The 14,535-nt window shown below is 42.3% G+C and overlaps 1 protein-coding gene across 2 annotated transcripts in view; it reads left to right on the forward strand.

The window, feature by feature from the left end:
- UBE4B (ubiquitination factor E4B) overlaps positions 1–14,535 on the forward strand; it is a 2,592,778-nt gene that overhangs the window by 1,049,534 nt on the left and 1,528,709 nt on the right. For both annotated transcript variants that reach the window (XM_044063145.1, XM_044063144.1), the window contains one exon: positions 7,915–8,031. In XM_044063145.1, coding sequence (XP_043919080.1) covers positions 7,915–8,031 — 117 coding nt within the window. The remainder of the gene's footprint in view (positions 1–7,914; positions 8,032–14,535) is intronic.

A 14,535-nucleotide genomic window follows, 5' to 3' on the forward strand; every position in this document is an offset into this window, starting at 1 on the left:
CTGGCTTACAGGGCTTCCTCAGACCCAGTCCTGATAGATCTGTTGCACATGTGCAAAACAAACAGCACCAGAAATACTAGATCCAGGGATCGGAATTTTAGTTTTGACATAAACCGAACATTCCAAAGGGCCAGATTATATGTCCCAAAGGATCCCCGCACTTTGGAATTTGTCCGACAGCTCTCTCATTGCACCATTGCAAGATAACCAGGGTAATTCAAATGCTAAATGAACTAGGCTTTGGTCAAACAAAGAGACCAGCTCATTGTCATAGGTTATCAGTTGACAATATCTAGCTGGAAGACCACGTTACTTTAGGGGGGTTGGGAGTTGGTATAATGGCTGGTTCACAATCACAAGGTACAATGTTTGATTCTCACTTTTGAAAGGGAAGTTGACTAGGCTTAAAATGGCCTTCAAATGCAAATAGCCTGGTACTGACATGTGATGCTTATTAGTAGAGGTACGAGGGCAGTGTAATAGTGGTGAGGTCTGCGGTAGGAGTGACGGATGTGTTCACAGTGGAGGTGGGATTACATCAAGGATCAACTCTGAGCCCTTTCTTATTTGCAGTGGTGATGGACAGGTTGACAGATGAGATCAGACAGGAGTCTCCATGGACTATAATGTTTGTGGATGACATTGTGATCTGTATAGAGAGTAGGGAACACGTTGAGAAGACCCTGGAGAGGTGGAGATATGCTCTAGAGAGGCGAGGAACGATAGCAGAGAAGGGCTAAGACAAGAATATATGTGTGTGAATGAGAAGGAAGACAGATGAATGGTGAGGATGCAGGGAGTAGAGTTGGTGAAGGTGGATGAGTTTAAATAGTTGGGATCAACCGTTCAGGGTAATGGTGAGTGTGGAAGAAAGGTGAAGAGAGTGCAGGCAGGGTGGAGTGGGTGTAGAAGAGTGTCAGGAGTGATTTGTAACAAACTGGTACCAGTAAGAGTGAAAGGGAAGGTCTTCAAGATGGTAGTGAGGCCAGCTTTGTTGTATGGGTTGAAGATGGTGGCATTGATGAAAAAACAGGAGTCAAGAGCTGGAAGTGGCAGAGTTAAAGATGTTAAGATTTGCACTGGATGTGACGAAGGTAGATAGGATTAGCAGCAAGTATATTAGATGGTCAGCTCAGGTTGCATGGTTTGGAGACAAACCCAGACAGATGAGATTGCATTGATTTGGACTTGTACTGAGGAGGGATGCTGGGTGTATTGGGAGAAGGATGCTAAGGATGGAGCTGCCAGGTAAGAGAAAAAGAGTAAGGCGTAAGATAAGGTTTATGGATGTGGTGATAGAGGACTTGCAGGTGGTTCGTGTGACAAAGCAAGATGCAGAGGACCGGAAGAAATGAAAACAGATGATCCGCTGTGGTGATGCCTAATAGGAGTAGCTGAAAGAAAAAGAAGAAGAGTTATCTGAACGCACCCAAATTATTTTGTAATGCACAGGAATACTTTGACAAGAGCTACTTATTCTTTGCAAACTTAGATACTAAAGTTGCTAAGAAAAAGCCATTTTGTGCTGATCAGTACTGAAATGACCAGGATGTTGAACTCCTCAAGGTGCATCCTGACAGCCAGGTAGATCTTGGAAAGAGGAGGAACTTCCTAGAGCCTGAACCCATGACATAGTCAAAAGAATTGGATGATCCACTAACAACTTGAGATGTGTAGTAAATAGTTGTCTAAAAGTAGCTGAGAGAGATAAGTGTCAGTGATATTATGCCAGAACGATGATGTTATGTGGTAAGAGAAATGTTAACACTTCAGGATTATTACAAGTACTTTCTTATGGCAGACCTCTTGACATGCAGTGTTGACACTTCTTATAACTGTACTGCACATCCCCTTTTTTTTAACAGAAAAGGCTAGACTGAACTGTTAAAGTAATATATGAGGTAGTTTTTACTGCACACAGAATATGAGTACTCTTGTGAACTTCACGTTAGCATGTAGTAGGTACTGCAGGTAATGCATTTGTGTTCAACAGTTCTGAGCGCATTACTTGAAGTACTGTTCAGTCTTTTATCTCTAGAGAATGATATTCAACTTTAAACAGGTATACACAGTCACAGTCTGTGTGACATTATTTGTCTTCCAGACCTTGACACTTGGAAGTTTTACTTTTGCAGTTCAACGTCTAAGTGGCTCCTTCACAGCTGTATGTAGTAGCCCAGTTAGTGTCTTGGAAATGGAACTAGCTGTAACTATATGTCAGAATTTTATTAATCCTTTCTGGACCTGGACTTTCACTTCTCATCCCTTTACTTAGTATTTCTTTTGCAGCAGTCATCAGCAACTTCTGTACTCATCACTGTCTGAGTGGGTGGTGTGCTAGCTGTACTCTTCGCTTCAGCTCTTTGACCCTGCAAATTGTATTCAGTTTTGTCAGTCCCGCACAAGTATCTTTATTCCTTCTGTATATCTGTAAATCAGAACCATTCTGCATTTGGTTCAGGTTCATTTCGATGTACAACAGCTTTTGTTTGACTTTTGCGCACATTTCTCAGTACTAACACCCACCTTCCGTCTCCTGTCTTTAAATTTGTAAGTGATTTGGTATTAGTGTCATAATAGCACTCTTGCTTTATTTGTTTCTTTTTAGCAGCTGTATCACATTACTTCTCTTTTTCTGTCAGTGATGAGTCCCCTGCCAATTAGCAGATAAGCTGGTGAGACTGTTGTTCCTTGTAAAGGTGTATTTGTGTCCTGTATAGATAGATTGGTGATTTTCCAGCAGTTGGAGCAAAGGACTAAAGTTGCATTCTGCTAATGAGTTGCTTCCAGTGCCAGTGGTACACAGTTTGAATCCTTTTCACTTGCCTTCTGCATGCCCTTGATTGAATCCCTTAACCAGACACTGGTTTGGGTAATTGGGACTTTGGTTTAGGTTCCTTACTAGTCTGCTGGACTGCTTGCATATGAGCTGCCTATGAATCTGTGGTAAGTCTGTTTACAGTAGTGTTACATTTCTTCTTACAGTTCTTCAGTATTTGGAACATCCTCACTACTTCGCCATTGCTTCAGAGATAACATGGACTGGTAGTCATCTACTTAAATTCCCATTCATTTTCAGACTTCTTAAATTTCTGGTATTGAATTTTGATAGTGTGACATATAACTGTTTTCTGGAATCCCTTGTCTTGGAGTATGATTTTTACAACTTTAATCATAAGTGTGCTTCTTGGGCAGCCGCTGTGGTGCAGTGGTTAGCATTGCCACCTCACAGGACGAGGTACTCTGGTTCGATCCTCAGCTGGGGTGCCTTCTGTGCGGAGTCTGCATGCCTTCCCAGTGGTCGCGTGGGTTTCCACCAGGTGCTCCGGTTTCCTCACATATCCCAAAGACATGCTGTAGGTGGATTAGACACTCTAAATAGGCTCTAGGCATGATTGCTTGTGTGTGTGTGCCTTCTATGGAAGGTTGGACGCCGAGTTGGCAACTCGACACCGTAAAACTCCACTGCCAATCATGAGCGGACAGGTGATCCGCTGTGGCGACTTCTAACCGGGAAAAGCCGAAAGAAGAAGAATCACAAGTGTGTTTCCTGCATTACTCCAGTTCTCTTTTTCTGAATAATAACCTATTCAGATTAAATAGTGGTGTTCTTTCAGTTAAAACAAGTCAGTTTTAGTCTTTATCCATTACAGTTCTGGTATTTCATGAGGTGTTTGACTAGGGATAAGTATTGCATACTTCACAGATCTACACAACTCTGTCTGCCGTGAGGTTCTTGTCTCATATACGTGTGTGTGTGTATATATATATATATATATATATATATATATATATATCTTTGTGAATATACGTATACGAGAAAAGAACAAGCAGACAGAGTTGTGCAGATCTGTGAAGTTTGCAATATTTATCCCCAGTCAGACACCTCATGAAATGCCAGAACTGTTATGGAAAAAGACTAAAAATGACCTGTGGTGGGCGAAGGGCATACAGGTGGTTGGTGTTCACGTGTGTGTGTGTGTGTGTGTGTGTATATATATATATATATATATATATATATATATATATATATATATTTATTTGTGTGTGTCTATATAATATAATACGCACTCACACATACATATGTATTCGTTTATACACGTATTTATATATATATATGTGTGTGTGTGTGTGTGTGTGTGTATATATATATATGTGCGTATGTGTGTGTATGGGTCTACTTCATAAGATCGACAGACCATTTGATTGACATTCATTTGGTCGACAACCAGTATTCAAGGCACTTAACAGGGATTTGCCCCCCCCCCATGTTGTGCAACCCTGGAGTTGATATATATAGTTGGGGGGGTGGGGGGGGCACAGCTATTTTCGTTTAAAATGTGTAGTTTTTCTTGTATTTTCATGATTTTAAACGTGCCCCACGCCCCCCCCCCCTAACTATATATAACAACTCCAGGGTCGCACAACATTGAGGAGGGGGGCAAATCCTTGTTAAGTGCCTTGAATACTGGTTGTCAACCAAATGAATTTTGATCAAATGGTCTGTCAAACATATGAAGTAGACCCGTGTGTATGTGTGTGTGTGTGTATATGTATATGTGTATATATATATATATATATATATATATATATATATATATATATATGTGTGTGTGTGTGTGTGTAATACACACACACACACACACACGCATGTACATATGTATGTGTGCATATCAGATTGCTTGCTCTTTGCACTTCATAGTTCTCAAGTGGTGGTCAAAGATTTTCTGCAGCATAGATTTTCTTAATTGCCTAGATACTGTTACTTTATCCAATTCGAACATTGAAATTTTGAATAGCTCTAGTCATCTCTTTCTAAGGGTAGTTCACTTAAAAATCTTTGTACACTGCTGCTAATTGCCCTGGTATCCTCTTTCTTTAAGTAATTTCATGTCTCTGTCATTCTGTGTATGTCTGTTAAGCTGCTTCACTTTTCTGTTGTGATATATGTGATTGTGGAATAACTCATAATGCTTCCAAATGTTCTATTAAGCATGTATTTCTTCTTTTCTTTCATACATGCTCTGTTAAGTATATATGTTGCATGAATCACTTTGCGTGGCTTGTACTGGTCTGTTAAATCCCATTTCTCCAAATTAAGCAATTTTTTTGCAATCTTGGAAATGTTTTCTGTAATGATTGTCTGAAAATTCTCTGTAAAGACTTATGGTTAAAAAGTAATTTAATCCAAAGATGCGTTCACTTCAAATCTCAAAAAGTTTGTCGTGGTGTGCAAGAATTCTACAAATGCAGTAAGTTCTTCCTTAGTGCCATGACAGAATATAAGCTTCAGTGAGGCTCAGTTTTAAGGGAACGTTTTTAAGATGTGGGGCACTTTAAGGATGTAAATGCTGGTATTAAGTTTGTACTTTGCCTGTATGGTTGTATATATGCTTGTGCTATGGTAGGACAATTTTATTAAACACTGAAGAAGAATCTTTTACTCAAAAACTTTGTTCCACTATTTATGCTGTTTATGTCTTGAGCTATTAAACTATTTATCGAACGGTGGATTTGGACTGTTTTTTCCTGGAATTCTGACTGCTTTTCATCAAAGTCCTTTGATTTGCTAAAGACTTGTTGCTTTGTATTACTACTTGCAATGTGGATTCAACAAATTTCAACAAATACGTTTGGTAAATGGAAGCACAGCCAATATGCCCTGTTACTGTTGCAGCTATGGTACATGCTGCCCCAGGTACTGTAGAAGCAACTATAAAACTAAAAGAACTGTTAATGGTTTGTGATAACCTTTTGCTGGATTTATTCACCAATTTAGAAGAAGGTATGTCAACAAGTAAAAAGAATGTTAATAATGAAATAGTGATGTTGCAACACGCCCTCAAGTCTTTGCATTTAAAATGGAACAGTATAAGAGGCTACAGTGGTAGAGACTATGCTTTAATGTTTATTTTAAGTTGGACATTGTTTCAGGAGGGCTTAGAATCACTAAATTGCCCACTTATGGGAACAGATATCAAGATTTATTATTAAAGTGGCAAGAAATGAATTTGCAGCTGGGAGCTGAATATATGAAGCTCATGAATGACTTTTTTTCTGCATGAAGCTGAGCTAGCAAAGGAAGTAGAAGTACTAGAAAATTATCTACTTCATGCCTCTGAATTTGCTGCCATTGCCACTGAATATAATGACCTGTTTATCTATCTGAAGAGATTTGAAGACAGGCTCATTGCTGTTAAAAAGAGTAAATTATTATGAGATAAAAATGACTATAAGAATAAAAATATCTTCTTTTGGCCCAAAGATGACAGCCCAATGAATGAGCAAGTAACAGAATCGATGAGCCAACCAGCGAATGAGGTAGGAGGGGTCTACACACACTGTGCTTCAGCTGGGAAAGTGTGGGAATGCTGCATCTGAATTAGACAGCTTCACTACTGAAGGACAGCTTCCAGTTAGACGTAAAGTTCCAGCTAACAATAGTATTAATTCTGTTAATGCTCAGAGTGAAGATGCTGACAGAATTACCATATTGCCAACTCAAAAGGCTAGTGAAAATGAAAATGAACGGAGTGATTTTTTACAGCAGCGGTTCAGTTTGCAGAAACCTGTGGCAGTGTAACAAGGGATCAGAGGTCGCAGCAGCAGTTGGAAACGGATGAGAAATCATCAAGAAGAAACAGACCAGTGAGCCTACAAAACCAGCAAGGTAGGACAAGATTTGAGAAACAAAAAGATGAAGACCTGAAGACAATAGTGACTAAGGTGCTTAATTTATCAAACTGTGTGCTGACTAGCACAACTGAAACTTTTGAGTAAAGGCTTAACGTTTTTGCCTTCAGTGGCGGGTGATTTATGATATGCTTACTGAACTAAGGTGCTTTGCAAGAAATGTTGATTTAAAGCTGCTATCTAAACGTTCTCAATTTAATAATGTTTTAAATAAGAACTAGTACATTTATACCCAACAGTACACTCACTGTAAAAGCTTTTGTGAGTATGTGTGAACAAGAACTGTATGAGCTTTATTTTGTTAATCAAAAAGGAAGTACGTTTTTTAACCTTAGTAGTGAAGAAAAAGATGCACTAACTTCTTTATGTTTGAACAAAGATATAAAGTCAGCTGATAAAGAGGGCAAAGTAGTTATTATGGATGTAGTGCAGTATAATGAATGGATGTATGAAGTTTTATTTGTACTTCAGCTTTTGTGAAAGTTGATTGGAAGTTTATATCTGATGTTATTATGAAGGTTAAAACTTTTTTATATTAAATACTGATGGATGGCTTACTTACACCAGAGAAATATAATTATTTGTATATTTTTGGGGATGTTAGTGGTGAAGATATTTACTTTACAGTCACAAGGTATTGATTTTGATTCTCCCCTTTAAAAGTGAAATTTGCTAGGCTTAAAAAGGCCCAAAAGAGCAGCCAGCCCATTACTTGACTATGAACTTATGTATGAGGCATGGATGTTTGTATTGGTGGTGGTTAGTTTTCAGTGTTCTGAAAGCAAATGTTCAAGACTGACAATAAGTATAGGAGTAGCATGAGACAGCCATTATCAAAGACTTAACTACTTTTAGTGCCACTCCTTTTCCAGTTCTTGTTTCAGAAAAGCTAGATCTAAGCATGCAGATTATTTTTTTTATTTTAAAAAAAGAAGACTTCATTACATTGGGCACTTTTTTAATATTTTATGTATTTGGCAACGTTTTACAGTTTTCAAATTTGGAAACAAGTGGAGGCTCTTTCCTATATTGCATAATCTAAGTCTGTGATAAAAACAGAGCTTCAGTGTTCCCTCTTATATGTGTAGAGTTATGAAAAGTAGGAACATTAATGCAAATTTCATTATACTGTATTTCACTGAAATAAAGGGCATAAAAGATGCATGTATTAATTAATGCAGTGCTAATATTTTATTAATGTGTTTGCTTCTTCCTACTCAGATTGTATCACTGCCTCTGTGGTTGCCAGACCCATTGAGTCAGGCCACAGGACGAGAGCTGCAAAAACTTTCATACATGGGCGCCTTCTTTAGTCTGTCTGTCTTTGCTGAAGATGATGTAAGTACATTTTTATTCCTACCTTCTGTGGAAATTTTAATAGACTAACATGACCACATCTGGTATTAAAACTGTTCAGAAGCATCCATTACAAAAACTTTCGTATATGAAGCATGTATATTTCTGTGAGGGCTGTTTCTGCTGACCATGCAAGTCTTCATTTAGCCCTTTGAAATCAGACAAGCACTGGTGATGACATCCATTATATCAGAGTTGTGGTGACTTGAAGGTAACACAGTATATCTTATTTGAGGAGAGCCGCGATAACAGTAAGTCATAACATTAGAGTGTAACCACTTTATTGGTGTCATCTTGCCAAAAGCTGTAAAAACATTGTTATCTTTCCTGCAAGGAACCATCTCAAGTTAGGTACTGCCACAAGTTGACAGAAGGCTTCCATATCTATCTCACATTATTCCAAGTTCTGCTCACTTCCTGTTACCTTTTTTGATTACCTCGCAGTTGCTAGTTGCTCTAGTGATCATTTTTATTGCATAATGGCTTAGTTTTGGCAATTTTATTAAAAAAAAAAAAAAAGTAAGCATTTGATGTTTCGTTGTGATTTTTTTTTTTAATTTTTTTAAAGACTAATGAAAGCTTAGTGATGGAGGCTAAGTTGTTAATTAAACTTTGGTGTGGTAGACAAATAGCCCGTAACATTTTCATTCACCATGTTTGTTTTGGTGTAGGTTTTAACTAGTGTTGTTTAAATGAAACCATACTTTAGGAAAAAATAAAATTAGCCAGTCACAAATATTTACTGTTAAAAGAAGGCAGTTGTAGGTGTTATAACCTCAGGAGTGTCTAAGGAGGATCACACCACTGTTTTAAAGTTTTCTAAGACTTGTGGAAACTGGACTTCCAAGATGGCTGCACATTGAATAACAGCTTAATTCTAGCTCTCCCAATGTGAAGACAGAAACTCAGCAGAGAAGGCAGTGTTTTTTTGTGTTTCTGAATACATTTCAGTAACTGACCAGTAAGTGCACTGCCTGGTTGCCATGAAAAAAAAAGAAGTACAGAGAACCTTAAGGACAGTCAACTGCAAAAGATGAAGAAAAATACCGACTGAGAAAAGTACTGCAGCTGTTCAGCAAAAAGCAGTGTAAGCATCAGACATGACTTGGAGTAACCTGGAAAAGCTCACCCACACTCAACCACAATTTGCTGTGAGGGAAAGGATAGTTTGCTTTTGCTTTCTTGTATTTTGTGTTATTTTGTTGCCTTCTTCTGTTTTGTACATTGTGATATGTTTTATTTGCACTGTTTACATGTGTTCTGCTTTTAATTGCACATTAAAGCTAGGAAAGAGACCACAGCTGTGTCTCGTGAGTCGCACAGAATTTTTTTCTCACCCTCCCACCCTGGTGCTTTTGTGTTCTTAAACTCAACTGTCTTTCTAGTTGCTTGCCCCTTATGTTAAGTTGACCCCACATATCTCCTTCCCTCTCCCCTTTCATTGGCTGTTATGAGTAAATATAAACTTATCATTTTGTGAAATAATCCCCCTTCATCTATTTAAATTTATTGGCCATCCCAATGTGTGCCATAGAACCAAAGTACAAAGTGTTCACCCCCTTTCAGTCTATCTTGCTCCTTTAAAATTAGTGGCTGTCCACTTAGACGGCTAAAGCTTAAGTTACCCCTCTCACCTTTCATATCTAACTGCTTAGTGCACACTGCAGTGCTTAGGATATTAACCCATTTTTCCATTGTATCTTTAAAGTCTGCATTGTCTGTTGCAAGACCACCAGTAGTATGAGAACCCACATGCTGCCTCTTAGTGGTCATCTTGGGATTAATGCTCTGTTTTCTCCTGGTGAGAGAATGAGCAGAGTTGCCGTTATTTCCTGCAGTTTGCTGATCACCTGAAAGCCTAATAACTGCTTCATATGTGACATCCTTGAATTTGTGCTTGTGTTCTCCTGTTGAAAGAAGGAGCAGAGTGCATTGATTACTGACTGTTTCTGGTTGGGCAGTGAGTGTCTGTGTTTGATGTTCCACTTTGGTCTGGTTGCTATTCAGGGCTTCTACCAGGAAAAAGCTGCAACATACCTATCTGGGACAAGACTGTAGATCACCATGTTTCTCATCTTCGGACTGGTGCTAATGTTTTGCTTCTGGTGAGAGAAGAAGCAAAGGAGCATTGTATCCCAACAGAGTGAAGCGGTGTTGAGACTAGCACTAGCAGTAGCTATTCATCCAACTACCCTCTTTAAATCATTCTTGACAATCTAATCATGTTAAGTTGTCTATCTCGCCTTCATTCTTGCTGGATGGGTTCGGAGCCGACCTCGGCTCCGACTCGGCCACTCTAAAAAGCTCGAGAGTTGGTTCCACCGGCTCGAGGCTCCCCTTATATCCCACAATGCTAGGCGAGAGTTACCTCAGATCTCGTTTGCCGCTACAGCTTCGAGGTTGGTTGCTTCTACCGGTTCCTGGTGAGTGTTAACTTTTTCTTCTAAAAGTTACTCTTTTAACCCCTTTTTCAGTTAATTTTCTTCTTAGTTAGTGTAGATTAAAAAACTTTATCCCCGACCCTAATTTTCCCGTTTTCTTTACCAAAGAACCTTTGGTTCTTCCCTTGGGCCTTTAGGCCTTCCCTTCCCTAGTGGAGTGTTTGTGTTTCTTGTAGTTACTTTAATTTTATTGTACTTTAAATTTTAGTATCACTACTAAATTTATTATTTTTTTCTGACAGGGTATAACTTGTGTGTTTGGTGTGTGTTTGTGTACACCTGTCAGTTAGGGAAATGTCTAAAGAAGCAAAGGTCTCGATTCAAGAAGTGTGATGCGTGCTGTCAGAAAATGTCTCTGACAGACGCTCACACTTCTTGTGTCTATTGTCTGGGGCCTTTGCACCTGCAGGACTCCTGTGCTGTGTGCCATGGCTTCAGCCCCAGGGTCCTGCAGGAAAGAAAAAACAAGTCGAGTCTGAGAGGCTTATTGAAGCCAGAGGATTCCCTGTCAGTTTCAACAGGGAAGCCCTCTAAGGCATCGAGGTCTTCGGCTCCGGCTTCTGAGCCGAGACCTCAGGTTGCTCAACCTTTGCCTTTATCGGCTCCGGCTGGAGCTGATAAGTCTCAGTCCACAGTTTCTGTGGCTCCCTCGGCTCCGGCCGGAGCCGAGGTTATTGAGGTACCCGTGTCGGCTCCGACCAGACCTTCGGAGCCGGCAACTAGAAAGAGGTCTAGGTCACCATCTCTTGGCTCCGTTCATTCGGCTCCAGGATCTCCCCTGCTGTCTGAACGGAGCCAAAGGTCTCATTCCTCTAGGTCATCGAGGCTGTCCGATCATGACCTTCAGAGGGTAGTGAGTCGACTGCTTAAGTCCGAGGCACTAGCCCAGATGCTTCAGAGCCCGACTCATCAGTCGGTGCCTGCCCCGGTCCATCAACTCTTTCCTCCTTGGACTCTTTTGAGTTCGGAGCGGGGTCGCGCCGGAGCCGAGACTGTGATTACCGGAGCCGAGACAATTGTCTTCGGCTCCGCTCGCTCCGTTTCTTCTTTGGAGGAATCTCGGCGCGGACTTCCCTCGTCGGCTCCGAGGGGTGAGTGGCATCGGACCCTTGTCCGACCCCTCTCCTCTCGGGGCTTCGGCGCTGGTGAGTTCGGCTCCGACATCGACCTCGGAGCCATCACTGTCGGTGCCGAGGGGGGTTCTTAGCTCCTCGGAGCGGGGACCTCTGGCTCTGCCTGACAGGGGTGCATTCGAGGTCATGCGGAGTGTGTTAGAGCCTGGCTCTACTCCACAGTCGGCTCCGTCCGCCCCTCCCTCTATGCTGCCTCAGGGTAAGTCGACTCACTCCCTCATCCCGGACCGCAGAGAGCCAGCTCCTCAGGAACCCCCTGTGGGGATTTCATCCTCTTCGAGGCCTCTCCTGATTTGGCAGAAGAGCCCCCTCGGAAGAGGCAGTGCAAGAGGAAACACATTGACTCACCTGAGTCTATCACGTCAGACACAGATCTGGATGATTCTGAGGGTTCCCCCCGTTCCCCTTCTGAAGATGTCTCATTTGCAGACATTCTGGAGATCCTGAAACAGAGGGGAAATTGGCCAGCCCTCAACCCTTCAGAGGACGAATCTGTGTATCTTGAGGCGTTTGGCTCTCGTCCTTCCACCTCCTGGGTGTCCCCCCCCTTGACCCCCTCATGCAGGTGGTTGCTAAGAAGGCATGGACGGCTCCTGATTCAGTGGACCCCACTCCTAGGAGACCCTCTAAATTCATCACAGCTCCATCAGACAAGCAATTTTTATCGAAAGGAGTTTCTGTGGATGCTATGGTGGTAGCTGCTGCCACAAAGAAGGAACTGGCTGATCCTTCAGTGCCTGTCCATCCACCTAACAAGGAATCTAGGTCCATGGATAGGTGCGGAAGCGGATGTTCTCCTCAGCGACATTTACCATGCGTTCGCTGAATTACCTGTGCCATTTCACTCGTCTTCAAAGGGACTTGATCAAGGAAGCGAGTGAAATGTTGAAGGATCCTACAGCTGCAGGTTTCCAAGAAAAAATGAACACGCAGCTGGCTACCCTTAATTCCATATCCAACTCCTCCATGCGCCTCCTCTCTTATGCAGCCGATGGAGCGAGCAGAGCCGCAGGGACAGGTGTAGCCTTACGTAGGCACGCCTGGATGCGGCTATGCAATTTTGCGGACCCTTTCAAGACGTCTTTCACGAACTCCCCTTTTGATGGATCATCCCTCTTTGGTCCTCAAGTGAAAGAAACTCTGACTAGGTGCGAGACTGATGGCAAGACCCTTTCTGCCGTCGGAGTCCGTTTTTCGACTCCTTCTAGGCCTTACCCCAAAGGCCAGAAGGGTGGGAAGATGTGGTTCCGTAAACAATCTCAAGGGACTTCGCCGGACGCACAGAGTCGTTTTCCTACCAAAGGCAGAGGTGGGAATAACAATGGTAGACGTCGCCCTAGGGGCAGGGGGGGTCCGCAGAACCAGGGCAATCGGGAAGCCTTTCCTGACAAGCCCTTTCAGCATCCCTGAGGTGTTGCCCGACTGCCCATCTTCGGAGGCAGTCGGGAAGATTGTCACTGTACCCAGAAGCCTGGCTATCCCTGACTCAAGACAAATGGGTACAGTCCATCATTTCCGAAGGCTATTCTATCCCCTTTCTTCGTTTTCCAAATCAGTCAAAAAAATCCCTTCCAGATGTTCCACCCACTCAAAGGGATATAGCAGCTTTGGAAATTTCAAAGCTGCTTGCAAAAGAGCAATTCAGTCAGTGCCAGCAGACCAGCAAGGATCCGGAATCTACTCAAGGTTCTTTTTAGTTCCAAAGAAAACAGGGGACTGGAGACCGATTTTGGATCTCAGTGTCTTGAACAAATCAGTCAAGAAAACAAGGTTTCGGATGGTCACGCTGCAATCCATTCTTCCCCTTTTGGGCAAAGGAAACTGGATGTGCTCTATAGACCTTCGGGATGCGTACTATCACATAAAAATGAACAGACGCTCCAGAAGATTCCTCCGCTTCAGGCTGGGAACCAGTCATTTTCAGTTCAGGGCCCTGCCCTTTGGTCTCACCACTGCCCCCGGGGTTTACCAAATGCATGGCAGTGGTAGCTTCTCACCTGAGACGACAAGGATTCCAGGTGTTTCCATATTTGGACGACTGGCTTCTCACAGCTCCCACCAAGCATCTCCTTCTGATGGCCAGAGATTATACTTCTGCGTTTGTCAAAAACTGGGTATTTCAATAAATTGCGAAAAGTCTGTTTTGTCGCCTTGTCGTACTATTACCTACATAGGCGCAAATCTAGATACTATAAACATGTCTGCAAGGCTAACGAACCAAAGGATTTCAGACATTCACAAATTGGTGTCACTTCTTCTCAACAACAACAGAGTCAAAGCCAGGTTAGTTCTAAAGGTGTTGGGAATTATGGCAGCGCCATACCCCTCCTTCCATTGGCCAGATACCACATGCGGATCCTTCAGTGGATGCTTTTACTCAATGGTCATACCAGGAACTTCCAATGTCTCACACCATTATGATCACGCAAGCGTGCAAAAGCATCTCATGTGGTGGATGCCTTCCCCAGCTCCTGTCGGAAGACCATTTGTTCCACCTCCTCCGGTTGCTACTCTGACAACGGATGCCTCCCTGATCGGGTGGGGGGGGCATTATCAGGGCAGGACAGTCCAGGGCACATGGCAACCAAAGCAATGCCACTTGCACATAAATGTTCTGGAGATGAGAGCAGTGCTTTTAGCGTTGCAAGCCCTTCAAGACTCTCTTCCCTTGGGAACGATTGCAATCCAGACAGACAATATGTCTGTAGTGTGATACATCAACAAACAAGGCGGAACCAGATCATACCCCCTGTGTCGAGAAGCACTCAGACTGTGGCAATGGGCGATTTCTTCTCAGCGTTTTCTGATAGCAACGCACATCCCCGGGAAGTCCAATCACATTGCGGACAAGTTGAGCAGAGCTATACTCATGCCTCACGAGTGGTCTCTGAAAGACTCTGTAGTGAGAGAAA

Source organism: Protopterus annectens, chromosome 2.part1 (genome assembly GCF_019279795.1).
Source record: "Protopterus annectens isolate FY-2018-M chromosome 2.part1, PAN1.0, whole genome shotgun sequence".
In the NCBI taxonomy this organism is placed as follows: domain Eukaryota; kingdom Metazoa; phylum Chordata; order Ceratodontiformes; family Protopteridae; genus Protopterus; species Protopterus annectens.